Raw genomic sequence first — 24,750 nt, 5'->3', positions numbered from 1 at the left:
TGGAGGAAAATTAATCAGGGAAGGGAATGGTTGGAGATTGAGAGGTTGCTATTTAATATAGGACAATCAGGGAAAGCCTCATCGAGCAGGTGACATCTTGGCAAAGACCTGAAGGAGACTGAGAGAGCCTTGCAGATATCTGGAGTTCCAGACACAGGGAACAACGAGTGCGAAAGCCCTGAGGTGGGAGCTGCGTATCATGTAACGCTACCCCACTAATAACAGCTGTAGTTTACTGAGGGCCTAAAATGTACCAGACCTGATGCAAGACACTGGTGCTTCTGACACTGGCTCCAGAAAGCTCTCAGCCCACCAAGATCTGCCGGGAACAATGCGCTGTGATCAGCAGTGTGACGGGGCTGAGAAAGTCCCATGGGAGCACTTGGAAAGGAAGGCTTCACTGAGGAGGTGAGTTTTGTGTGGAGCCTGAAGAACAAGTGGGGTTTGCCAGGACAAGGATGGCAGTGCAAGAGGAGTGGAATGTCCAGGCTGAGGGACCAGGACACTCACAGGCACAGAATCAGGAAATGATGAGCGGGTGTGAGGAGTGAGGGAAGCCTGGAGCGTGGTAGGATTTGCGTCTTCATTTCCCACTGCTCCCAACACAGGGCTGACACACAGGCCAAAGCAGTGGTTCTCAACCTTGACTGTGCTGGAATCACGTGTGCCCCAGCTCCAGCCTGGAGGTGCTCGTCAGCAATCTGGGGTGGGCCTGCGCACCTACTCCAGAATCCCCCAGATGATCCTAATGCGCAGCCTGAGCTAGATTGGCTGGGCTAGAGGACAGGCATCAGACAACCGGGCAGGGGCGGGGGGCGGGGCGGAGACCCATGTCATCATCTTACAGTTGAGGAAAATACAGCTTGGGTGGACCCCACGATGGGCATGTGCCCACCAGCTAGGAGGCCGAGCAGAGCTGGGCTGGACCTGAGCTCTCTGCCCTGAGTGCCCCCGGGCCTCTGCAGCCCAGGCCCGCGGTGGGGCTTTCCCCAAGGTGCGCAGGGTGGAAGGTTTACTGGAGCTCCTCTCTGGCGGCCGGAGGTGAATAATCTTCAGTATATTTCGGGATCCAAAGTAGCCTTATATTTCTCCCTGCTCCCCATGCACGTTATTACATCCCCTCCAATCCTGGAAAAGCCAGGCGTCGGGCCTCTGCACCCTGAGGTGTTAATTATTTCTCAATTAGCAGTTCCCAGGCTGTAGAGCATCGTGGTGTGGAGAGGCCTAATGACTTGCCGTGTTTATACACCCCCATATCGTCAAAGCACTTTACCAATGGCAACTAATTAATGCTCACGGCCCCCTTGGGAGGCAGGCCCAGCCGCGGCTGTGTTTTACTGCGGGTTTGCAGGAGGCTCTGCAGCCTGGAGCTGGCTTGAGCAGGCTCTCTCTCGGCCGTGGTCAGAGTGGACTGGCTCCCCAGTGAGAGAGTCCAGGGTGGGGGAGTCCCAGAATCTAGCCCTGTCCTGCTAGCAACTCCCTGTGTGACATTTCAGTCAATCAGTTGATCAGCCATTTATTGGTTGCCTTGATTTACAGAGTTCATTCATGCTTAAAACCCCACAAGTTCCCTAAGACAGAAAAAAAAAAAAACCCAGAAAAAAATCCATTCATTCATTCTTTCATTGTCCCCAAAAACAAATCAAAAGAAAAGAACCCCGGGCCAGCCTTGGTGCCCCACAGCCTTGGGGACACAGCACGCACTTAGTGGTGGCCACTGGCCACTGGCCAGACTGGGAGGCCCTTGGGGGCAGGCACAGGTTTTGCTCTTTTTCATATCCTGAGTCCTGAGCGGAGAGCCTGGCCCATTTGGGGATCAGCAAAGGGTTTTGCTTTTGTTTGTTTTAATATATCAAGCAATAAATGAATGGATGGTTTGTCCCACCTCAGGCTAGAGCTCCTCTGAGGACACACTGAGTCATCCCTGAATCCAGAGCCCATGGCCTGGCACAGAGAGGGGCTCCGGGTGTGTGTTGAATGAACAAGTGAAGGCAGCGTTCATGGTGAACTCCCTGACCTCAAGTGGCCCATAGGCTCCTGGAGAGGCTGCCTCTTAAAGTGGCGGTCCCAGCAGCCTGTGTTGAGAAGCTGTGAAGAGGGAGAGCAAGACGCCGAGGGAGCAGCACTGCAAGGACATGGCGGTGGGATCACGGAGGGCTTCTTGGAGGAGGGGACGTGGAATTGAGCCTTAAAGGATTACTAGGAGCTTCCCAGGCTGAAAGAGGGGCAGGCAGGCGCAATGTAAAGAAGAGGGCATCAAGATAGTTCTGGCTGGAGCACAGCGCACACCCAGGCTGCGAGTTTCTCTTCATTGTTGAGGCCAGTGAAACATCTCCCATGAAGAATGATACTCCCTCCCCGCCCCAAAACACACACATCCATTCTGAGGCTTAGCCCAAAACAACTCCTCTTCTGGAAAAATCCCTGGACATTTTGCATTCCACTCTGCAGCGCGTAATTGTTATAATTTGAAAAAAAAGTTTAATTATCGCTCCAGGAAGACAGCGTCCTCCTCTGCTGAGGACACTGACCAGTGTGGGGAGCAGGCCTGCGGGCAACAGAAGGGTTTTACGCCAGGGAAGAACAGGGTCCACTGTGTTTCTTTGCCTGAGTGAGGTGTGAACTCAGATTGGAGGAAGAAATGAGGAGAGAGGCCGGATAGGGGGCACCTGCAATGGCCCAGACTGGGGCAGAGGGTGGGAGAGGAGGGGACAGATCTGGAAAGCCATGGGGACAGTCCACCCGATGGACTCCTGAGCCCGTCCCTCCCCCGCCTCCGGCCCCATTGGCCCAGATTGGCCCAGACAGGCTGGACTGGAGGTGGGAGGGCCGCCTTGACGTGGAGTCCTGCCTGGCTGCTTCCCAGCTGTGTGACCTTGGGCCGGTTGCTCCCGCATTTCTTCATCAGTAACACGGAAATCATAGTACCAGCACGGAGGAGCGTTGGGAAGATTCAGTGAGAGATGTAATTGAAGCATCCAGCTCATCCGTCAACCCATTCTGACTCTGGGGACCCCATGGCTCCCTCATCATAAGGAAAGAACCGTCATTCTGCTGCCACCCCGGGTTCTGAAGGACTCCCCACTCCCGCTGCCGTGTGGGACGCCCGTCCCCTTCCGTCTTCAGGCGCTTCTTCTCCTTGGTCACAGAGCGCACCACCTGTTCATTCGTTCACTGTCTAAGTCTAGGATAATTAGAGATGGAAGGGGACTCGGAAGATGGGCCTCTCTTCTTCTCAAGATTCCTCAGCATTGAAGAGTGTAGCCACCGAACATCATTATCATCATCATTGTTCACATTCGTAGCGTGAGCCCTCGCTATGTGCCAGGGACCATATTAGACACTTCACATCCCTGTCTGATTAAATCCTTAGAATTTCCCCGTGACGTATAAATATCACTGTTATGCTCATCTTACAGATGAGGCAACCAGGGCTTGGAAAGGTTGGTGAGCTCGTCCATTTTCAACACAACCAGTGGAAGCGGGAGAGAGGATTCGTCTCCAGGTCTCTGTGGGCACAGCCTGATCTCCACACTCACAGCCGCCAGTGGCAACTTATTTGTCTCAAATGTGTCTTGACCCGTAATCAAAGTTGTGGGAGCAGTCACCCAAAGAGACCCTTTCTGTTTGGCTGGGTCCCTTCTCTCTGCAGGTCCACTCCTGAGGCCCCTCATTAGGAATGCTTTCTTGAAGCTCCCATTGGTGGGGACTCCACTCCTCTCTGAATTTTGTCCGAGTCGCTCATCTGGCCGTTTGCTCTTTGAGGGGTGTTACAGCTAAGTGTGTCCGGGTGGTGGGCAAACAGACCTGAGTGCAGATCCTCACTCCGTCACCCACTGACTGTGTGCCTGGGGGTGAGATGCTCCACCTCCCTGAGGCTCACATGCCTCATCCTTAAAATTGTAGTGAACCCCCCCCCATGGAGCCTGGATGAAGATGCACGGAGGATGCCCACAGAAAGGGCTCAGCATAGTGCCTGGTACGTGGTCAGGGTTCAGTAAGGTTTACTATTATGATGATTATTATTATCAATGAAAGTGCCCTGGCTGGCACAGTGCCTGGCATGCAGTAGGGCATGTAGCACACACAGAGTTTGTCTCTTCACCCCCACAGACTGGGAGCTCCCAGAGGGGAGGGCCCGGGTCCTGCTCATCTCTAGCCCCACCACAGTAAATCTGTTTACCATGTAAAAAGATTTTGCACACAGTAAATCACAACACCTATTTGCTGAATTAATGTCTTTCTAAATAATTCTCTCAATTCTTAAGAATGCCCTGCTAAAAATGCAACAAAGCAAAACCTCAGCAATAGTAACCTGTTGAACGACAACTCCTTTCCAAGCACCTGCTCCGGGTTAGCTCTGCAGAGCACCGGGCACGGCCAGAAGTCTGGGGCACAGTGTAGGGGCCCAGGGTGGAGGGCACCATCGCATGCCTGTGAGTTCTGGCTGTGGCTCAGCTGTTTCTCTCGTTACACTCATTCGGCAGGTTGATGGGAATTGAGTTCCTTCTAACAAGCCTTTGCCTTTTCTCCTTGGTGCAGGCTGGATGAGGTGTTGTGGACAGAGGTGGGGCTCATGGCCTCCAAAGCTGGTGGCTTCGAGAGAGGAGTATGCATCTGGATCCAAACAGACCTGGTTTTGCTCTCCAGCTCCAGCGCTTACTGGCTGTGTGACTTGTGGAAGGCACTTGACCTTTCTGGTCCTTGGCTCTACTCCAGTGGGGGCAGGAATCTCCTTGAAATGTTGCGAAGAGCAAGCAAACAACTTTGTAAACTGAAAGTTCTGTATAAATATTAGTGATAGAAGTACATTCAGATCATTCTCTTGTAAGATTAAGTGTGTAGTGAGATGATGACTTTTAAGTAATTACAAAAGATTATGAATGGAAGGCACCGGAAAGGGCCTGGCACCTGGTGCTCAAGACGGGATTACCTGCTGTTACTACTCCAGCGCGGCCCTCATCTGCTGCTCTGCCCGGCTGCTCTTCCCTGCCACGTCCGCATGGCCTGCTCCCTCACCTCCTTCAGGTCTTTGCTCGAATGCCAGCTTCTCAGTCAGGACTCTCTGTCACCCGATTTTTCACTGCAGTCCTCACCCCTCCCGGCCAGCGCTCCTCATGTCCTCTCCCTGCTCTATTTTCTCCATAGTGCTCATCACCATTGAACACAGTAAACGCCCGACCTAGCGTTTGGTTTGTCCACGTTGCCTCTCCCGCCCCATCCCCAGCGGAACGTAAGCTCCATCCAAGAGGCTGGGGGTTTTTGTTTGCTTTGTTCATGTTCATCCCTGCTGCCCAGACAAAGGGGCACCAAACTTCTTCTGTAAAAGGCCAGAAAATAAATATTTTATGCTTTGCAGGCCATATGGTCTCTGTTACAACTACTCACGTTATAGCATGAAAGCAGCCACAGAAATGTGTAAACAATTGAGCATGGCTGAGTTCCAATAAAACTTTATTTGCAATAACAGGTGGTGGGCCAAATTTGGCCTGTGGACCATAGTTTGCCAACCCCTGGCCTTGATCATTGCCCGGCATGTTGTAAACGCTCAATAAATATTTGTTAAATGAACTAATTAGTGAATAAATGAATGAATGAACCCCAGACACCTGGTATAGTGCCTGATGCACAGCTGGTTCTCAATAAATGCATATTGCTTTCTGTTTTATACTTAATAAATACAAGATAGGCCACGATACATTCTATGAGAGGTACAAAGAAAGTGCCATGGGAGTATTGAGGTGGCAGAGTCCTCCTCTTGGGATGAGAGAGGACTTCAAAGGTGCTAAAGCTGGGCTCCCCCAGAAGCAGACCCTAGGTCCGGGACTCGAGGGCGAGCAGTTTATCTGGGAGGTGATCCCAGGAAGCACTGGCAGCGGATGTAGGAGCGAGAGAGGGACGGGCTGGAAATGATACAGGGTATGACAGTGAAGGAGCTGGTGACTGCTTGGCGAAAGAGTGTGGAATGTGCCTCCGAATTACCCTATCTCCTCCTTCCCCTGATGAGGCTGGGGTATTTGTCTTCCAGTTTCCATTGCCCATTGGTGACGGGCTGCTCCAGGGGCGTCAACTACCCAGTGCTCCCAGTCAGGTGGAGGGTGGCAGGGGCTTGCTAGGGGACCTGGTGGCTGAGGGGAGAGGGCACGTGGCGGGCACAGAGGTGGTACTTGAGCTGGGCTTGCAAGATAATTACCTGCCGCCTCGTCTAAGGTACGGGCTTCACATCTTTGATGCCCACGGCAGAGCCTTGCCCTAAGGGACAGTCTCTAACAGCTGTTCTAGCTGATGGGGGGTGTGGGGTATTTTCTGACCCTTTCCCCCAGTTGGAAAACTCTCTGGGCAGGACTCTGAGCGGCCGAACGTGGGTCATCTGTCTGCATCTGTGGTCAGGGGCGGGGTGTTACGATTGGCAGCCCCCCCACCACTCAGGGTGGGGAAGGGACAGGCAGCGGCCTAGGAGGAAGAGGCGAGCATTCCCAGCACAGAGGGGTGCTGGGCAGGTGGAACAAGAGCCCCACCACAGTAGGGGCTCTCGTGTTTGTTTCTTTGACTTCGTGGAGGAAAGAACTCAGAGGAGCTGCAGTTAATGAAAGAATTTCCATGCTCGAGTAGAGCAGGCCCCGCCACAGAGCTGGTGACTGGTTTGGAAACAGAAACATGAAAAATGCATTCTGATTTTTTAAGTGTTCGGTTTACAGAGCAACGTATGTGATAGAAGAGAAGGTAATCTAAACCCCAAATGGTTAAAAAGCCATTCATGAGTACTGTTTAGCCTGCCTGCCACTCAAGGCAGTGAGCAGGGACCTCAGGGAAGTTATTCAACCTCTGAGCCTCAGTTTCCTCATGTGTAAAATGGAGACAATGCCTTTACATAGCTAGCGGGCTTGTGAGGGTTGAGGGAGACGAGGCGTGTGAAGCATGCGCCGCAGTGACTGCCCAGGTGAGTTCTCAGTACGGAGTTTTGATAGTGATGATGATGACGATTTCCTTTGACTTCCCTGCGGAGCTCTCCCTGCTCAGTCAAACTGGTCTTCTGTGGCTACCTAGAGGCCAGCTGGGGCTTTTCCACAGCGCCCCAGGGGTTTTTGCTCACCACTGTCTCTCCAAGAACACCTCCCACCTCCTCTCCTCCTCATCTCAAAACTGGAGAGGTTGTATTCCCACCAGCCCCGGGAGGTGGGAAAGGGCTCCAGGCAGGGGGACAGGGTGAGCAGAGGCAAGGAGCGGGAAGTGGGGGCCGCGTTCCTGTGCGCAGCCTGGAGCGGCTCCTGTGGGGAGCACCTGGGGCAGGAGGAGGGAGCTGGCTGTGGCCCATCAGGAAACCTTGCCAGTGACTTCGGCCCCACAGAGTTGGAACCAGAGCCGGGGAGGGTTTCCCCCTGGAAGCACGCCCACAACGCTGGGGACCTGTTTCCATCTGCTCATTTTACTGCTGAGCTGTAAAGTGCTAAATGTCATTATCCTCCCCTTCCTTAAACAAGAAAAAAAGTTAGCCTGAGAAAAGGAGATATTTCACTTCATTTGGCATCCGGCCACCATCATTCACACAGGGTACTCCCTTGGGGCCTGATTAGGGACCGGGAGAAGCCCCGTTCTGTTCGGCTTTCAGCTGCCAGCACCTGCTCTGTGCAGGCTCTCGGCAGCGGGAGGTCAGGTCAAGCTCAGCCTGGCCACTGGCGGAGTAGACAGTCACCTTCTGAACAATTCAAACACTGTAATAGCTGCCACAACAGAAACCGAGAATGGGGGCCAGAGGGAAATGACTTGTTCAAGGTCATCCTGCTTCTTAGGGTCTGTTCTGTGTGGCCCCCAAAGGTGAACTTGACTTAGGAGATAGAAACTACAGAAAAGAAGATTTCAAGTCAATAGAAGGACAGACTCAGAAGACTTAGACATGGTGAAAAACGGATTGATTCCTTCGATAGGTAGTGAGCTGCCTGTCTTCCAGAGGTATGCAAGTGGTTTAGACACTCCTTTCAGAAAACTCACTGTTGAGAGGAGTTCAGTCTAGATGGACAGGCTGGAAGAGGTGATGACTAAGGTTCTTTCCAATCTGAGATTCTAGAAAACTATAACTGAAAAATCTCACCTGTTTTCTTGATCTTTAACATGCCTTGCTCACACTGGCTAAAGAGGAGTGTCTAGCTGTCTGATGTTGGTGCTTAGACGCAGAGGGAAGAGTGGGCACGAGGTGTGATTCACCCTCATTACTCAGATTCTGGGGCCATGAGGCTTGGACTGCAGGTTCCCCTAAGAACTCCTGCTGCCTCAGCTGTGGGACAGACAGTTGTCCTCCCAGCCGCCCAGTGGGCAGGGGTGTTCTGCGGGGCTCAGAGCTGAAACCAAACAGAGATCACCTGCCCACTCGCCTCCCCCAACCAGCTGGAGCCACAGTCCCAGGGGACTGCCAGCCCTGGCCTTAGTAGTGGCTTCTGAAGAGGGGCGGCCAAGGGCCAGGTCCCGAGCCCCAGGGGCAGCCATCCTGTCCTCCCCACTGCTGGAAAGGCCACTGACACGGCATGAGTGTGGCCTGTATGGAGGGGTAGGGTAGCCAGCCCTGCCAGCTGAAACCTTTGATAGCTTCCCACTGGCCTTGCGGAGTCCCCACTGTGGCCCCGAGGGCCCTCACAAGCTGCTCTGTGGGGTCTAGCCTGTGAGCTCCCTGAAGGCAAGGGCAGGGTCTGTTTTGTTCTCCACAGTGGCCCAGAGTGTGGCACTGTACCTGGCACTCGGCCAGTGCTCGGTAAGAATTTGTTGAGTGGATGTGTGGAGAGCCTGCGGTCCTCCTGGACTTCACAGGAGTAACCTTGGTGCGGGCAGCAGCCCTGAGAGGGCAGAGGCTGTGGTCTGTGAGTCTGGAAGTGAGGCTCAAGTCGTTGCTTGACCTTGGTCCCATCCTGCTGTCTCACCTCAGTTTCCCAATCTGGGCCCCAGTTTCCCAGTTGCAGAATTGGGGAGTTGGCCTGAAGCTGGAGAAGAGATGGAAAGGAAGCCCATGCTTTCTGGTTGAGCTCTGGGCCTCAAATGTCCTTGGGCTGTGCACCTGGCCCCAACTTCAGCCCTCGGGGACCTGGTGATGGAGTCTCCTGTTTGGGACTGAGGTAGTCATGCCTCCGCTGTGAGTTTACTCAGTTCAACAACCAAAACAGAGCCTGTCGTGTGTGCCAGGCTCAGTGCGAGGCCACGGGGCCAAAGCAGATGTGGTTCCTGCTGAAATGAATCCAGAGTCAAGTGGGGGCAACAGACATGTTGAAATCATCATCATCCAAGGAGAAGGGAATAATTGCAATGGAGTGGGACACAATGCCCTGAGATGGATCTGTGCATAAAAGGGAAGGATCAACAAGAGCTGGGAGGATTTGGCAAGACCTCCTGGAGAAAGCACTTTTGAGCTGAGCACTCAGAATGGAAACTACAGGAAAAATGCTGGTGGACAAACAGGATGTACAAAGGCACAGAGGTGAGGCAGTCCAGGAGCAGGGGAGCTGGTACACTGGGGCAGGGAGCAGGTGAAGTGACAGGATGTGCTAGTGATCACAGGCCCAACTCTAGACCACAGGCAACACATCTCCCAGGAAGGCCATGTCCCAGGAGGCAGCACAACGAGGCAGTTTGGGTTCAAATCCTGGCTCTTCCCATCCTTATCCAAGCCTTCGTTCAGCTCTCAGTGTCCTCATCTGTAAAACGAGGATATAATGCCTACCCTTCAGGGCTGGTGAGAGGATGCAGAGTTCACACCTATGAAACTGTCTTGCACATAGGACGCAGTCCTGGAAATGGGGTTTCCTTTCTCTTTTTGGCTTTTGGATGGTATGCAGACACCTCTGAGAGAAGATCTGGTGGGTGTTCATTAGTCATTTATACAATTAGTGTGAATGAGATTATCAGAAAGGAAGGTCATTGAAAAGGTTTGACAGGAAGGGGAGGCAATGCAGGAGGAAAAACATGACCTTGGGGACAGGAAAAGCAAGGCAGGAAACAAACTGGGAAGCCTGGGGAAGCAGCAAACGTCACCAACTTCCCAATTTTGCTAGCAGACTGCCTTGAATTCAGTTTGTCTGTTTGGGAAAGCAGAAGAAAGAGATGGGTTCCCGTCCTAGGGAAGGTCGCAGGTCACAGTGGAAATAAAGAAACCTCAACCAAATTGGAGGGGGGGCGGCCTGCAGGGAGAGCTCTCACACCCTGTCACACATCATCAGTTACACCAAACAGGAAGAGACTGATATCTGCATTTCAACAGGAAGTACAACTACTTCGCTACTGAAGGAAGATTTCTCTCCCCACCTGGCAACAGCCCAGCCAATGAGAAACGCTGCAGCTCAGCCAATGAGAAATGCCGCAGCTCAGCCAATGAGAGACGCCGCAGCTCAGCCAATGAGAGATGCCGCAGCTCAGCCAATGAGAAATGCCACAGCCCAGCCAATGAGAGATGCCGCAGCTCAGCTAATGAGAAATGCCACAGCCCAGCCAATGAGAGACGCCGCAGCTCAGCCAATGAGAAATGCCGCAGCTCAGCCAATGAGAGATGCCGCAGCTCAGCCAATGAGAGATGCCACAGCCCAGCCAATGAGAAACGCTGCAGCTCAGCCAATGAGAAATGCCACAGCCCAGCCAATGAGAAATGCTGCAGGCCAGCCAATGAGAAACGCCACAGCTCAGCCAATGAGAAATGCCGCAGCTCAGCCAATGAGAAGCTGCTGCAGCCCTGAACTGTTACTTCCCGCAATGGGCTTTCCTTTAGAATGGTCTCTCTCTACTCTCCCTTTTTCCTAAAAAAGCAGCTCCCCTCCTTTGTTTTCCCCCTTTGCCTATGTTACTCATAGCATGCACATCCCAGATTGCAATTCTTTTGGCTATTCCCAAATAAACTTGTTTTGAGGATAAACTAACAGGTGAATGTGCTTTTTAAGTTGACACAGTTGTGGATGGAAAAGTGGCCAGGGCTGTGGTGCTGCCCGCTGTTGAGTCACCTCCTGGATGCTGCTGCAATGGAAGAAGGGAGGAGGGGGAGAGGTCCCCACCCAAAGTGGTGAGCCATGGTGAGCCACTGAGCTGGAATTCAGGGGCCTCAGGGTCGCCTCTCTGTCCAGATTTCACAGGTACCTGGAATGTCACCGTTAGTGTATTAGAGTATTATCCCAGTGGATGTCAGAGTGCCCCACTGTGACAGGTGACACATAAACCCTTAACACAAAAACATTTAGTGCTTTAGTGTTAATCAGTTTATTAGTATTTTTACAAACCTGAAAATGCTGGATGTAAATTTGAGTATGGGTAGGTGGGGTGGCGCAGACTAGGAAGTCTGACTCTGGGCAAGCCACTTCTCTTCTAGGGCTCTCGATCTCCCCATTTGTGCAATGAGAGGACTGCGGTGCATGACCTCTAAGGACTGCAGTTCTCACTCTGTTCTCCATCTGTCACTGGAGACATGAGAAGCAATGCAGGGCTGCTGGCCCGTCCCTGGTAAAGTCTAAGGATCAGGGACATGAGCAAAGCGGTGAGTATAAGTCTTTAAAGAAAGGAAAAATGCAAAATAACTCACAAACCATCATGGGGTCTTGCCATTGCAGTTATGTCCAACCAGCATTCCTGGAATCTGGCAAGAACTTAATCTGGAATTTTAGATTAAGTTAGCTCTTGTAGCTGGGGCCACAAGAATCCAGCTTGGCCATCCTAAGATTTGGCAGCAATCAGAGTCTAAGTCTTTGACAATAAAATTCCACATCTAAGATTCTATGACTAGGATTCCAAGAGTGTAAAATTCCAAGATTTTCTTCACTCTCTTGTAGAAATTTCAAGATTGGGCACAGGAGGCACTTCTTGATGGGTGGGGTCCCTAGGTTCCCCCCAAGAACAGGGAAGTCAAGCGAAGGTTCTATTGATGGGCTTTATTTCAGGGAGTCGGGGCCTTTCAGACCAAGCTGACCAAGGATGAGGCCTGCTGGAAGACTGCTAGACGGGTGGGGCAGAGCCCCGAGCACAGGCGTAGTCTCGGCCGGCCCCTCACCTGCTCCCTGTGCAGGTTTCTTTGCCCTCTGCTCTAGCCCTGGCTTTTCTGGCTGCAGGACCCACTCCAGCCAACTGAAGTCAAGGCGGCTTCATTATAAGGATAGAGTGTGGCTCACGGGAATCCAGAGACAGGCACTCAGGCCTGGGGTTGCGCACAGAGACTAGGCCGCCAAATGGAGGCAGCTGTCTCCTGGATCTCCTAGGAGACTCGCAGCCATCTCATTTTTTTTGTACATTTTTGCACAATTCTGTCCTTCATTTGGCAGTTTCCCGGTGGCCTCTCGCGTCTGCCCCCAGCCTCCCTTGCTCTCCTTAACCAGGCCGTTCTGCCCCGGGGGGCACGTCAAACCTCCCTAGTGCCTCAACGTCCCCCTTCCAGTTATTTCCAGCGCCCCGACCTGGCCCAATCCGCGGCGGGCGGCCCTCATAAGGTGAAGGCGCGGCGGAGCCGCGGCGCCCCCTCGCGCTCGCGCTCCATGGTCTCGAAGAGCAGCCGCACGAGCGCCGGGCGGCGCTGGGCCACCAGGGCCCGCGCCAGCCCCAGCACCTCGGCCGTGTGGCCGCGCCACACGCGCTGCAGCTCCTGGCGCAGCCGCGCCGCCGGGTACTTGCTCTGGGCGCGGCGCAGCCACGCGTCCACTTCGCGGCCCAGCTCGCCGTCGCTGAGCTGCGCCTGGCTCCACTGCGCCAGCAGCGCCTCGAGCAGGCAGCCGAAGCCCTCGGTGTGGCTGGAGCCCGCGTCGTCCAGCTCCACGGCGCGCTTGAAGCAGGCCGCCGCGTTGGCCTCCTCGCCCTTGATGCGCAGGCACTTGCCGCGCAGCAGCTGCAGCTCGGGCAGCGTGGCGCCCAGCTCCGACTCGCCGGCCTTGGCCAGGAAGACCAGCGCCTGGTTCAGCGCCGCCTCGTCCACCGTCAGCAGCTCCTGCACGGCGTCCACGCCCATGTAGTAGTAGACCTGGGAGCGGGGCGCGGGGTCAGCCTCTGCCCCGCCCCGCCCGGGGCGCTCCCACACTTGGTTTTTAAAAACACCATTCATTCGTTCCCACCCTCCCTCCTTTGACAGTTATCCTTCGAAAACTCTGGTGCTGCTCCCCTGCAAAAGGAGAGATGGCACTGGCACTGCGATGCCAGTTCCAGCTCCGCCACTCTCGGCCATGCAACCTTGAGGGGGCAAGCTCGGGGCCTCAGTTTTCTCAGTTGTAAAATTATGATATCGTCACCTCTTGGTGGATAGTCATTCCCTGAGCACAGAAGGCGCTTTGGATAAAGAATAATGGTCCACACTGCTGAGTGCTTAGCAAGAGCTAGGTAATGCTGCCATGTGTTATCTCGTTTCACCCTCCCCATGGCTGTAGGCGGTGGGTACGGTTCTCAGGCAGAGGGGGCCGCTGTTCCCCGTGCCCAGGCCTGGCTGGGCAGAAAGTAAGCCATTGGCCACCCAAGCCAAGGGACTGCCTTACCTGGCCGATGTCCAGGTAGGTCTTGAGGCCTGGGCACACCTTGACCACTTCCTCGAGGTCGGCCTTGGCACGGGCCAGGTGGCTCCTGTCGGGCACGCCGCCGAGCCCCATCTTGCCTCGCTCCAGGCCGCGGAGGTAGGCTCTGATGTGGATCTGCCGCAGAGAGTCAGCTCAGGGAAGATGCTCCGAGCAAGGACCCAGCCCTCCCTCCTGCCCCAAATGAAGCCAGTCTTTCTCTCCACAGAAGGTCAGGGAGGTTGTGTGGCGCAGGAGAAAGCCCCTGAGCCAGGGACCCAGGAGTCCTAGGTCCTAGTCCTATGCCAGCCTGGGCTCCTGTTTCTGCCTTAGTTTCCCTGTTGCACAATGAGGGGGTTAGATGATGTAGGAGCCCCTCATTCATTCACTTATTCATTCAACAAGTATGTACTGAGTGCCCACCATATGCCAGGCCCCATGCCAGGTACTGGGGGTGCGGTGGTGAGCAGGCGGATGAGGTCCCTGCCCTGGTGGAACCTAACATTCTAATAGGGAGACGATCGTAAACAACAAGTAAACAGCACCATTTCAAGTGCTGTTAAGTGCTACGAAACAAACAGGGAGATGGGATGGAGGGGCCTGGTGGAGGGGTTTATTTTAGATGGGATGGCAGCCCCGATGTTGTGAGAGTCTAAGCAAGCAGTTTGGGAAGAATGGCAGGTGGCCCCAATTTACAAGCAACAAATTACAAATGATTCCAGACCCTTGCTTTCGTCCCCACTTCCTCCCTATCCCCAACACTTGGAGCATTTAGAAAGTCCTGAGGTTCAGGAGGGGTGGGGGACGGGTGAGAGGAGGAAGTAAGGAAAAGGGGGGTCATTGTTGTTGAGGGTATTAATACTTTGTAGCCACGGGTGGGCTCTGGTTCTAAGACAGCATCACGAAGTCGGGGAGGGTTGGGCAGCTCGGGCTTCAGAGCCAGTTGGACTTGGCTGAATTCCCCATCCTCTCCGTTATTAGCATGTAAGCTGGGGGAGGTTGCTTGACCCCTTGAGCCTCATTTTCCACATATGAAAAATTAGCACACCAACATCTTCCTTGGAGAGTCACCATGACGATTAAGAGAACACATTCTCTCCAGGACCTTGCATATGGTAGGTGCTCAGTTCATTCAGTCATTCAACAACCTCCTCAAGAGCCTGCTGTGTCAGGTGCTATGCCAGGCACTGAGGAGGCAGCGAAGAGCAAAGCAACGAGACCCCCTGCCCTCATGGAGCTCGTACTGTAGTGGGGGAGAGACAATAAGCACGATAAACAGGGAGTGGTAAGTGCTAAGAAAAGGTAACCGAGAAAGGAGGACGTATGGTGTTGGTGAGGGGTGGGCATGTCCAGTGTGATGGTGTAGAAGCTGCCTGTTCTTCTAGACCTTCTGGAAGTGAGGGAGGAAGCCAATCGGGTAGCTCTCTGGGAGAAGAGCATTCTGGGCAGACCCCTGAGGCAAGGTGGGCCTCAGGAACTGCAAAGACCAGTGGGCTGGGAGGAAGGGAGCTGAACGAGGGGTGGGCAGAGGGAGGTGGGTCGAGGTAATGGGCCAGGTAAGGCCTCAGGGGTCACAGCAGGACGGCGGCTTTCACACGGATAATGTGGGTTCCCTTCCCTCTGTTCCTCCCTCCTCCCCTCCCCTGCCCCATCCTGGTGCTGGTCTGGTCATCTGAGTACTAAGTGTGACCTTTGCAGCTACAAGGAGGCAAGAGCATAAGACACAAGACCTAAGAAGATGATGGGGTGAGGAGAGGAAGGCTTGAATTGCCACTGACTGAAGGCAGGACCCCGGGCAAGTTCGCTGCCTCTCGGCACTATTATGACTAATAATATCATTACTATTGATAACAACCATGTCAACTATGATGAAGGAATTTCCTGCTTAGTACCTGCTGACATATGATTATGTCACTGAGACCAAGACAAAGGGAGCAGATTCGCTATCATGTCCTGTGAAAGGTTGGGGGGAGGGGAAATGGGAGGGTAGCCGGGCGGTCTGCAGCGAGGTAAACGGGGAGCCCAGGTCTCTGTCCCCAAGCAGAGGGCAGATCTGGGACCAGTGGGGGAAGCCAGCAGGAGGCAGCTTTCAGCTGCATTTGTGACCTGCAGAGCTGAGTGACGATGTGGTGGACGCCTGAAGAGACAGTGGCTCAGTTAAAAATACACCTAAGAATAACGCACTGTGAGCTCTTACTGTGTGCTTGGTGCTGAGTTCTGCACACAGAACCTCAACTCCCATAGCAACTCGGTGAGGCAGGTACCATCATCTCCAGTCTACAGATGAAGAAACTGAGGCCCAGAGTTTGGGCAAGCCCATGTTGTCTGCGGCCCCCTAGCGTGTAAGTCAGTGGTGATGTGGGATTCGATCCTCCACATCAGAGCCCTCTCACAGACCCCGCTGCCTTTCATGAGCACCCCCCCACACTCCAGGCCCGGGGCTTCAGCTACTGCTGCCCTTCGTCTCCTGACAACCTTTTAGGATAGTGTTCTTATCTAGCTCTCCCGGATTTGCGAACGGAGGTTTGGAGGGGTAAGTGGCTTGCCCCACGTCCCACAGTGGTAGTAGGGAGGCCGGACTTCAACCCAGGGAGTCTGACTTTACCGGCGTGGTAGAAGGGATGCTGCAAGGGGGAGCCTCCTTCCTCCTCTCACACAACCACCTTACAGAACACAAGCTGTGTGCGGGGAGGCTCCGTGACCTTTGGTCCCTGGCCTTTGTCCTCTGATTCCCCACGGCAGGATGGGGTGGAGCTGCAGGCCGACTCACCTTGGCCCTAGTGCAGTACGCCTGCCAGTTGAGTTCCGGATCGCGTAGGACATCCAGGGCCATGTTACAGGTGCCAATGGCCATATCCTGCTTTCCTAGGAAGTGAAAGATTTTGGCCAGGCGATTCAGGATAGGGGGTTGGTCCTTGGAAATCTCGATGGCCTGGGTAAGGGAGGAGAGAAAGAATAAACCATTGGTCTGCTTGTTTGCCAGACTGGCTAAATGGTCCCTAACCTACAGGAAGCCCGTCTCTGACAGAGCCATGGCACCACACTGCTCTTATTCCCCATATCCACCCGCCAGTAAGTTCAGCCATATCGTGGAGCCCAACACTCTGGGGTACAACTCACTGGCTCTCAGTTCCCGAGAGCCGACTCACTGCCATGCTCCCTGCCACGTTCATGGGTCATGTCCAGCGAACCCCTCCAGAACCCAGGCAAACCCTCCTCCTCAGACACAGCCAGAGCACGCTCCCCGACCTCCGGGGCACGTGGGAGGAGGGGCCAGAAGCAGCCTCTGCCTCCCCCACACTTACACAGTGCAGTGTTTCTATCTGGGCCACAGCACTTAGCCCTGTATCCTTACTGATGCTGCCTGTCCTGTGTCGTGGCTCCCTCTGAGATGGTGAACTCCTGCGGGGCAGGGGACCTGTGTCTGTTTACCTCTGGGCCTTGGCACAGAGTAGGTGCTCAAGGAGAGGCGAGGGCAGTGCATTTGTTAAATAGGACCCAACTCAAAACACTCATGACGCAGGGCTTATGCTCTGCTCTGTTCTGAGAGCTCTCATCAAGAAATCCCTCATGAAGCTACCCACCAGCAAACGTTAGGGGTGAGCCCCACACGGGGCCCTGTGCTGAATGCACACGGCAGGGTCCCTGGCCTCCAGGAAAGACTCAAAACTGAGCCAAGTGTGGAAACTGCCACATAAGTGAGGTGCCAAGAATAAGGCTTGAAGAGCACTTTACAGTTTATAATGAACAGACTCCTTTGAGTCTCTCAATAACCTAGAAGGTGGACAGATCACATAATTAACAGAGGAGGAGGCTCAGAGACGGAAGTGACTTGCCTTAGGGTCACACAGCCTATGGGCAGAGCTGGCACCGAGACCCCAGCCAAACCCACTGCCTTTCTCCTAGGCCGTTGGGGTGAGAAGGGACAGTGAGAACCAAGGGCTGAAGGGGAAAAGCCTGAGTGCACATCTGGGAAATGGTGACTAGCTCAGAAGACAAGGCTGGAGAAATGAGCTAGGGCCAGATTGGGCGTGGGAGGGTCTGATTCTCAGGCAAAGACGATGGACGACAAGGGGCACTTTTGTTTTGAATGGAGAGAGGATGGAGAGAAAGGTCTGGAAAGGGCACTTCCTGAGCGGGCTGCACGGTGGGGGATCGAGGAGGGGGACAACCCCAGAGAAGCCGGGGGTTCCAGGAGAGCAGGCCAGGCCTTCAGGCTCCCGCCCAGTTTGCAGAGCGTGTGGCTGGGGGCACGCACCTTGCCAAAGCAGTCCAGGGGGTGAGTCCCCGAGTAACCGCAGTCATGGATGCCCAGGGGGGTCGTGGAGAAGGTGTCCTTCCTCTCCAGCAGCATCCCGAGGTAGCACCAGGCCAGAGCTGGGGGTGAAGGGTGGGAGAAGGGTCTTCAGGAAGCAGGCATGTGGAAAGAGGGAGGGGAGCCCTGAGGAGGGAGGGGGCCAGCTCCACTCAAGGTGGCAGCCCCGAGGAAGACAAGAGGGGCCAGTGGCGTGAGATCCCTGAGGGCCACCCAGGGACCTAGAGAAACAAGGTGGGGAGAGGGGATTTGTGAGTGAAAAGGATGGACAGGTTTCAGCGCTTATTCTGTTTACTGTGTCACTCAGGGGACCTCACTGAAGGGGCAGAGCTCTCCTCTGACTCCACTCTCACCAGCTCTGTAGCTCTCCGCCCGTCCTAGCCGTGTGGCCCTGTGAAAATATGACTCGATTCCTCTCCCAGAGAGCCCTCATCCCCCAACCATAAGATGGAGACGAGAGGCTGAACTGGGGGCAAACTGTCTCTTCCCCCCCAGGTCATGGGACACACACCTGGAAACATGCAATCATGGTGATTGGCAGTCGGCATATTCACCTGTGCCAGGTGCGAGCTCCTTGAGATGAAGAAATGAATATATGGGGCAGAGGGGGAAGGAGAGAGAAATGGGTCCCAAAAAGGCAGACGGTGCTAGAGGCGGGGACAATGACAAAGACAGGCAGCACTAGTGACAGGTGCAGGGGAAGCCAGGCAGAGGCTGGCTGCTCTCCCACCCATCCCCACGGGCCCCTACCTTGGTGGTGGGGGTCTGAGGACTTGAGGACTTGCCGGAGCAGGGCCAGCGTGCGGTTGAAGGCGGGCAGCCTCTTTTGTTCCTCGTTGCCCAGCTCCAGGAAGATGCCATCGAGCCTGTGGCCCAGAAGGGGATGCAGCTGGTCAGCTCGCCTGGCCCGCCCCCCCCCCCCCCCCCCCCCCCCCCACAGTGTGCTGTGAGTCCTCCCCAGGCCAATGGCAGGGAGGGGAACTTGGGGAGCCCTGGCCATGGAGATGGGCTCAGCCACCTCTCAGTCCCAAGGGTTCCAGACCACACCTCTCCCGCTGGCCCTCCCCACCATCCCGTCCCCACCCCCCAGCCTGACCTGATGAAGAGCGTTGCCATGGTGAAGTACCAGCTCCTTTTCTCTTCTATCGGGATCTAGGGAAGCAAAGAATGGCCGGAGCTACTGTTGTTGAGGTACTCAGGCCATTGTTCATAGATTCCCATGCTTTCCCTGAACCCGTAGAAGCAACAAGTACACCCCGATCATAGTCCTGGCTCTGCCACTGGCTGGCTGGGTGACCTTGGGCAAGTTGCTTCACTTCTCTGACCACAGAGCATTGGACGAGATAAGCTGTGTGAATGCCCCAAGTAAGGTGCCCATCACAGAGCAGGTGTGGGATATACTCCCCCATCCCCGCTGACTTTCCAAGGTAAGCTGCCCTCCCCCGGGAGCCCCCACCTGGGCTCTGGATCCCCCATCCTGGGCACACACTCCATTGGCCACCGTTTCCCCTTTGGCACCGTCCCTCAGCTTCCACCCTCCTGAGAAAGCCCCTTTGGGCATGTTGAGCAGTTCAGCAGCAGCCCATGGCCCCCCTGAACTGTTTTCCCATTGTTATTCTTGCCAACCTTGCTGTGCATTTAGACCGACTTGTGTACCAGATAAAATATTTATGCCGTTATTTATGGCAGAAGCTGCTCCTGCCTCGGGAAGGAATTTTAATGAAAACCAATAAAACCCCCAGTGCATATCAGGGCTCTGCTTCAGGCTCCAGCCCCTCCCTCCACATTCATCTCCTGTGTTGATCTCCAGGCTCCATTCTGCACTGCCCTCCCCACTCCGCCCGCGGCCTCCTCAGCTCAGGACCCCCATCATCCCTACACCCCACTGCAGCAGGGGACACACACACACACACACACACACTTATTCAGTCCAGGCAGCATGTCTGGCATCTATGCTGTGAGGCCCGGTGTTGGGTGCTACAGGCATGTGGCACTGAATGGGACCTGCACCCTGGCCCAAAAGGGCTCACAACCTGGCTGAGGAAACAGACTCAGGTGTAAATAATAGGGCTTGACTGAGTGCCTGCCCATGCCAGGATCCTGACACCCATCATCTCCATCTCACAGCAACGTATGAGGTAGGTGTCATCCCCATTTTACAGAGGAACATATTGAAGCTCAGAGAGGTAAAGTGACTTGTCTAAGGTCACAGAGCGTGTGATTGTCAGGGCTGGGATTCGAACCCCCTTTGTTAGGCTCCAAAGCCCATGCTCCCCTCACCACACCAGGTAGCCAATGACTATAGCACGAGGCAAAGTTTGGTCAAGGCCATGAGAGGGATGCAGGCAAATGCAGCAGGATAGAGACGCCACTCTCAGCCAGAAGACTGAGCAGCTCTCACAGAGGACGGGCTGTAAGGTGGGTCTTGAATAGTGGTGGTAATCCAGAGGGTGGATGGGGACAAGGGCATTCCGGATGGAGGGCTCAGCCTGGACTTGCGGGCAGGCTGGTGAGCGCGGAGCCCGGTGTGTGTGAACGGGGCATCGGGGGAGCTCATACCGGCAGGTTGGGCTGCGGCCGCTCTGGGGAGGCCTGGGATGAGCCTGGAGGGGGAGAGGACGGGGCCCTCTGAGTCAGATCCCACTGAGTGGTGGGACTGCCTGCTAGGGCAGGGTCTTGAACCTGGGCCTGAGCCAGCCAGAGAAGAAGCCCCACGAGCTGTGGGAGGAGGTATCCTACACAACCCAGGAGTATGCCCAGGGCTTCCAGAGGAGGACGAGCTGGAGCAGGGTTCTCGAGGACAAGAAGGAACCCCCAGGTGGATCCCAAGAGAGAAGGCATCAGACGGAGGGAACCTCATGTGCAAAAGCTCAGAGATGAGTGAGCGTGGTGTGTGGGTGCCGCACGCCGCCCAAGTGGCTGGAACCCCAGTTATAAAGGGAGGGAGGATGAGCAGCAGGGGATGCACATCCTGTTACTTTGGGGGGAATATGTGTATGGGGGCTTTAGCTGGGAACAGGACTATCTGGAGTGAAGAGCGGCAGGTCCCAAGGGTTAAAGGGCATCTGTGAGAGCTCAGTGGGGAACACTGTCCAAAGCAAAGGCTGGGATGAGCTGCCGGGTACCCCTCCCTGCTCTACCTACACAGCACCTGAGCCGTGGAAAGGGCCTCGGATTCATGGGGCAACTGCTGTGGGCCAAGCTGGCCAAAGACCTGGACGTGATGTCAGCGCCTGACCATGGGGAGACAGAAGGCATGTGTGCCTCAGGCTCCATGGCTGCTTGTGGGTGTGATCTCGTGACCTCTGGCCCCATGTCCACTTTCAGGTTGGCCAAATTGAGTCACAGCAGGGAGAAACAGAACCTGCTCCCCTTTTCAGGCTCCTGACACAGAGGTGTAGCCACAAGCAAGAGCAGCTGTAGTGGACTTGGGGGGGTTGTACTGCCAAGAGCAGAGGCCCGGGTGGCCAGCCCTGGGTGTATGTTACCCCTAGGAGGCCGTGACCTTATCTGCAGAGGGGGATCATAATATAGGCCTTGCGGGCATTGTGGGGCAGTGCCTGGTCCGGAGGACGTGCTCCAGAGACTTCGGCTCCTGTTCTCCCAGTTGGCGTTACCGCTGCGCGGGGTTAGGAGTACCCTGGAGGCTGCTCTGTCCACTGTGACCTATTTCAGCTCCCTGGGGGGCAACAAGGTCTCGGGTCCTGGAGTCCAGAGGCATCCCGCCTCACCCCCTTCTCCACCCCCCGAGGTGCTCCTAGGGCCGCAGATCCCCTTTGGGGTTCCAGACACCTGTCTGGCCTCCACAGGTCCCCGGTGTGGGAGAGTAATGTGGTGTCCTCGGGGCTCTCCCTGGTTCATAGCCTCTCTCTTGTTTGGTATTCAGATTGCAAGAGACTAAATTATGTGCCCCAAACACACAGCGAGTGCATGACAGAGCTGGGATGTGAAGTCACGCCTTCACCGTCCTGGCCCCAGGCCTGTCCCCAACTCTCAGTTATCTTGATCAATCCCCTCATTATATCTCTGCGGACACTGAGACCACAGAGGTGAAGCAACACCCACGGTCACACACTAGTTAGTATCAGGGCTTAAAACCCAGCAGTTTCCCACCACCCTGATATTCCTGAGTGATTCAAGAGCCTGGTTATGGTTTGCAGCAAGCAGACAGTACTGCCCCTTGGTGGCGGTATGCCTGAATTGCAGGGGCAACTCCCATGAGGTAGCTCTCTTCCTTCCCCTGCAACTTGAAGACGAAAACGGATTTTCGGACAAGTAGCAGCTGTGTGACATCTGTATGACAAATCCTAAACGTAGTCCCTCCTCAGATCTCGCTTAAGAGTGACATTTGCAGGAGGGCTTATGGTTGCAGAGATGGAATGGAGTTGATGTTAGAGGCAGATCTGGTCTGAGGCCTCGCTGGGCCTCAGCTTTAGTCCTCCATCCAGAGACGAAGCTCACAGCTGTGCAGTTCTGGCCCGAGAGCGGGCTGTCTCTTTAAAAATCCTTCTGCTTGTAGCTGAAGCAGCAGCTGAAGCTGTTACCAGGGGCAACCTAGCAAGCTACGGTGCGTTAAATTAAATTAAACGGGCCTCCGACGGCCCCCCAGAGAAGAAAGTTGCTGTGAAACCTCTATGGCTGCAAGGAATTCACTTCCAGAGCCAAGGGCTCCCGGGGCACAGGGTTTGGAGCAGCCTGGGAGGGGCTGAGAGGACGTCCGCCAGAAGAGGAAGGTTTGCGGAGCAGGAAGCCCACCCTTTCTCTCGCTTAATCCTCCTCACGACCCCCTGAGCTGGGGTTCCGAGGTCAATGAGAGGGGCTGGCTGGCGTGGGTCAGCCCAGGCTTCCAGCTGGAGGGGTCTCAAATTAGGCTGCTGCTCTGGGTAGACCTGCGGGAGGGGACGGGGCTAGACCCAGGCACTAGGGCTGACCCCAGAGGGAAATCCTGAGACCCGGGACCAGCTGAAGGGGAGAGTGAGGCCCGGGCCTCCGCCAGGGGTCCTCACACATTTCCCAGCTCCCTGGGGCCCTCATTCTGATTTCTTCCTGTTAGAGGTGGGGAAACCGAGGCTCAAAGAGGAAGAGACTGCCTACTCAACCCGATACTCTGGGGCAGGTGTCTCAGACTTAAGTTCGGGTTCTTCCCACAATGCCCAGCTGTGGGTGCTCACACCTGCTGTACCCCACACTCTACAGTGCGGACCATTTACAAAGTGCTCCCACATGGGAGTCCAAGCGGTCCTCGGAGCTCCCTGTGCAGAAGGTAAAGGGGTTATTGTTACCCCCAGTGCAGACGGGAAAACTGAGGGGAAACGGAGTCCTCAAAGTCACACGGCTCGTGTGAGAGCCTGGACTGGAGCCCAGAAGGGGCAGCAAATTTCGCTGAGCACTTGCCATGTGCCAGGCACGGTTGGCCTGTGGCAACCCATCTGATCCTCTCTGAGGTGACCTATGCGGGAGGGCCCATGATTGTCCCGATTTTGCTAATGAGGCACCTGTGGCCCCAGCAGGACAGCTAGAAGGCAGCAGAGCTGGGAGCCCAGCAGCTGAGCTCCAGAGGCCCTGCACCTCACTACCCTACGCCAGTGGTCCTCAAAGCGTGGTCCCTGGACCGGCAGCATCGCATCACCTGGGAATTGGATACAAATGCAAATTCTTGACTCACTGAATCAGAAAATCTGGGGTTGGGGCCCAGCAACCTGTGTTCTAACGGGCCCCAAGTCAGAGAACCGCTGCCCCAGGCCCCCGCTGTCCCGCACGCAGAGAGCCCAGTGAAAACGGGCTGCCCGGCGGGTCTTTGTAAATGAGCAACAGGATCAGAAATTATGATCCTCAGGGAAGCCTGGAGATGCGAGCTTCCACAGCCGGCGGGTCAGCGGCACAGGTGGGCAACCTGGCAGAAGCGGCGAGAACAGCAGGATTCGATCAAGCCGTTACAGGGCCAGTTTGTGCTGGCTCAGCCGGTGCGAGGATGCGTCCTAGCCATTCCATTCAATTCACAAGGTGCCCCCAAAGAAGGAAGCATTGGGGGGCTTGGCTGTTTTAAAGGATTTCAACCGAAGATCTTTGAATATTCCACTGGCTTATGAATCCATATGCATCTGAATTGGATACACAGAGCCCTCATTGGATCTTAAGGAAAATATTTGCCTTGCAGTGTGACCTTTGCCCGTGACGAGGCTGTGCGCTGCACTTCCTGAGAGCTGAGTGGGTTCCTCAGAGCTGACTGACTCTCTGGGGAGGAGGCATGAGGAGGAGAAACGAAAATGAACGTTTCTCCAGCATCCACCCTCCACTGGCGCTTCAGTGAACTCCCACAGCGTCCCGGAAGGTGTGATGTGTCCTCCTCCTCCTACGGGCGAGCAAATAGGCCAAGAAGAAAGCCAGTGGCCCAGCCCACAGCCCAGGGCAGAAGAGCCAGGATCAAGTTCAGATCTGCCTCCCTCCAACGCCCTGGTTCTGTCCCCCTCATCATGCCGACCGTGTGCAGCTGACGCTGCGGGAATGAAAGTCACAAGGGGGCAGGCCTCAGGAATATGTTCTTCCTGCACAACTGGAATGTCCTCTGTGATGACACAGAGCACCCTCCCAGCTCTGCACACCGAACCCTGCTCCCCCCAACTCTGTCCGGGCCCTGCCACCTGTGGGGTGTGCAGAGAAGGGCAGGGGCAGGGCTTTCTCCTCCCCCACCCAGCTCCTGCCCCTGTGGGGTGGGGAGTAAACAGAGGGATGTGATTGGAGCCCCACCCCTGCCTCCACCTCCCCAGGGATCCCGGAAAGGCTGCTAGCCCAGCCTGGGTCTCAGCTTCTGCATCTACAAATGAGGATGACCCCACGTGGCCTGCCTGGGTCACAGGCGTGCTGGTGGGATGGGTGCAATGCCGTGGAAGTGAGTCACCTCTGCGTCCCTGTCTTGGTTCTGCGTGGAAGCTGAGATGTGAGCAGAGGACT

The 24,750-nt window shown here is 55.2% G+C and overlaps 1 protein-coding gene and 1 long non-coding RNA gene across 3 annotated transcripts in view; one reads left to right on the top strand and one right to left on the bottom strand.

Moving 5' to 3' along the window:
* Positions 1–11,207: 11,207 nt before the first annotated feature.
* The window catches only part of TTC22 (tetratricopeptide repeat domain 22), a 21,131-nt gene continuing 7,588 nt past the window's right edge, over positions 11,208–24,750 (bottom strand). Inside the window, exons 2-7 of the mRNA XM_046663007.1 lie at positions 18,896–18,951; positions 18,550–18,665; positions 17,743–17,861; positions 16,255–16,416; positions 13,470–13,622; positions 11,208–12,964 (exon numbers count right to left, since the gene is read on the bottom strand). Coding sequence (XP_046518963.1) covers positions 12,434–12,964; positions 13,470–13,622; positions 16,255–16,416; positions 17,743–17,861; positions 18,550–18,665; positions 18,896–18,951 — 1,137 coding nt within the window. The 3' untranslated portion in view covers positions 11,208–12,433. The remainder of the gene's footprint in view (positions 12,965–13,469; positions 13,623–16,254; positions 16,417–17,742; positions 17,862–18,549; positions 18,666–18,895; positions 18,952–24,750) is intronic.
* Positions 23,595–24,750, top strand: part of LOC124240192 (uncharacterized) — a 7,215-nt gene continuing 6,059 nt past the window's right edge. Inside the window, exon 1 of one of the 2 annotated variants that reach the window (XR_006888804.1) lies at positions 23,595–24,688. This is a non-coding gene — a long non-coding RNA (uncharacterized LOC124240192). Of the gene's footprint in view, positions 24,737–24,750 lie in introns of both variants that reach the window. The other variant, XR_006888803.1, reaches the window with a different exon arrangement.

Source organism: Equus quagga, chromosome 5, assembly GCF_021613505.1.
Source record: "Equus quagga isolate Etosha38 chromosome 5, UCLA_HA_Equagga_1.0, whole genome shotgun sequence".
Classification (NCBI taxonomy): domain Eukaryota; kingdom Metazoa; phylum Chordata; class Mammalia; order Perissodactyla; family Equidae; genus Equus; species Equus quagga.
The sequence above is the reverse complement of the archived record's forward strand: the minus strand, read 5'-3'. Positions and strand labels throughout refer to the sequence as shown.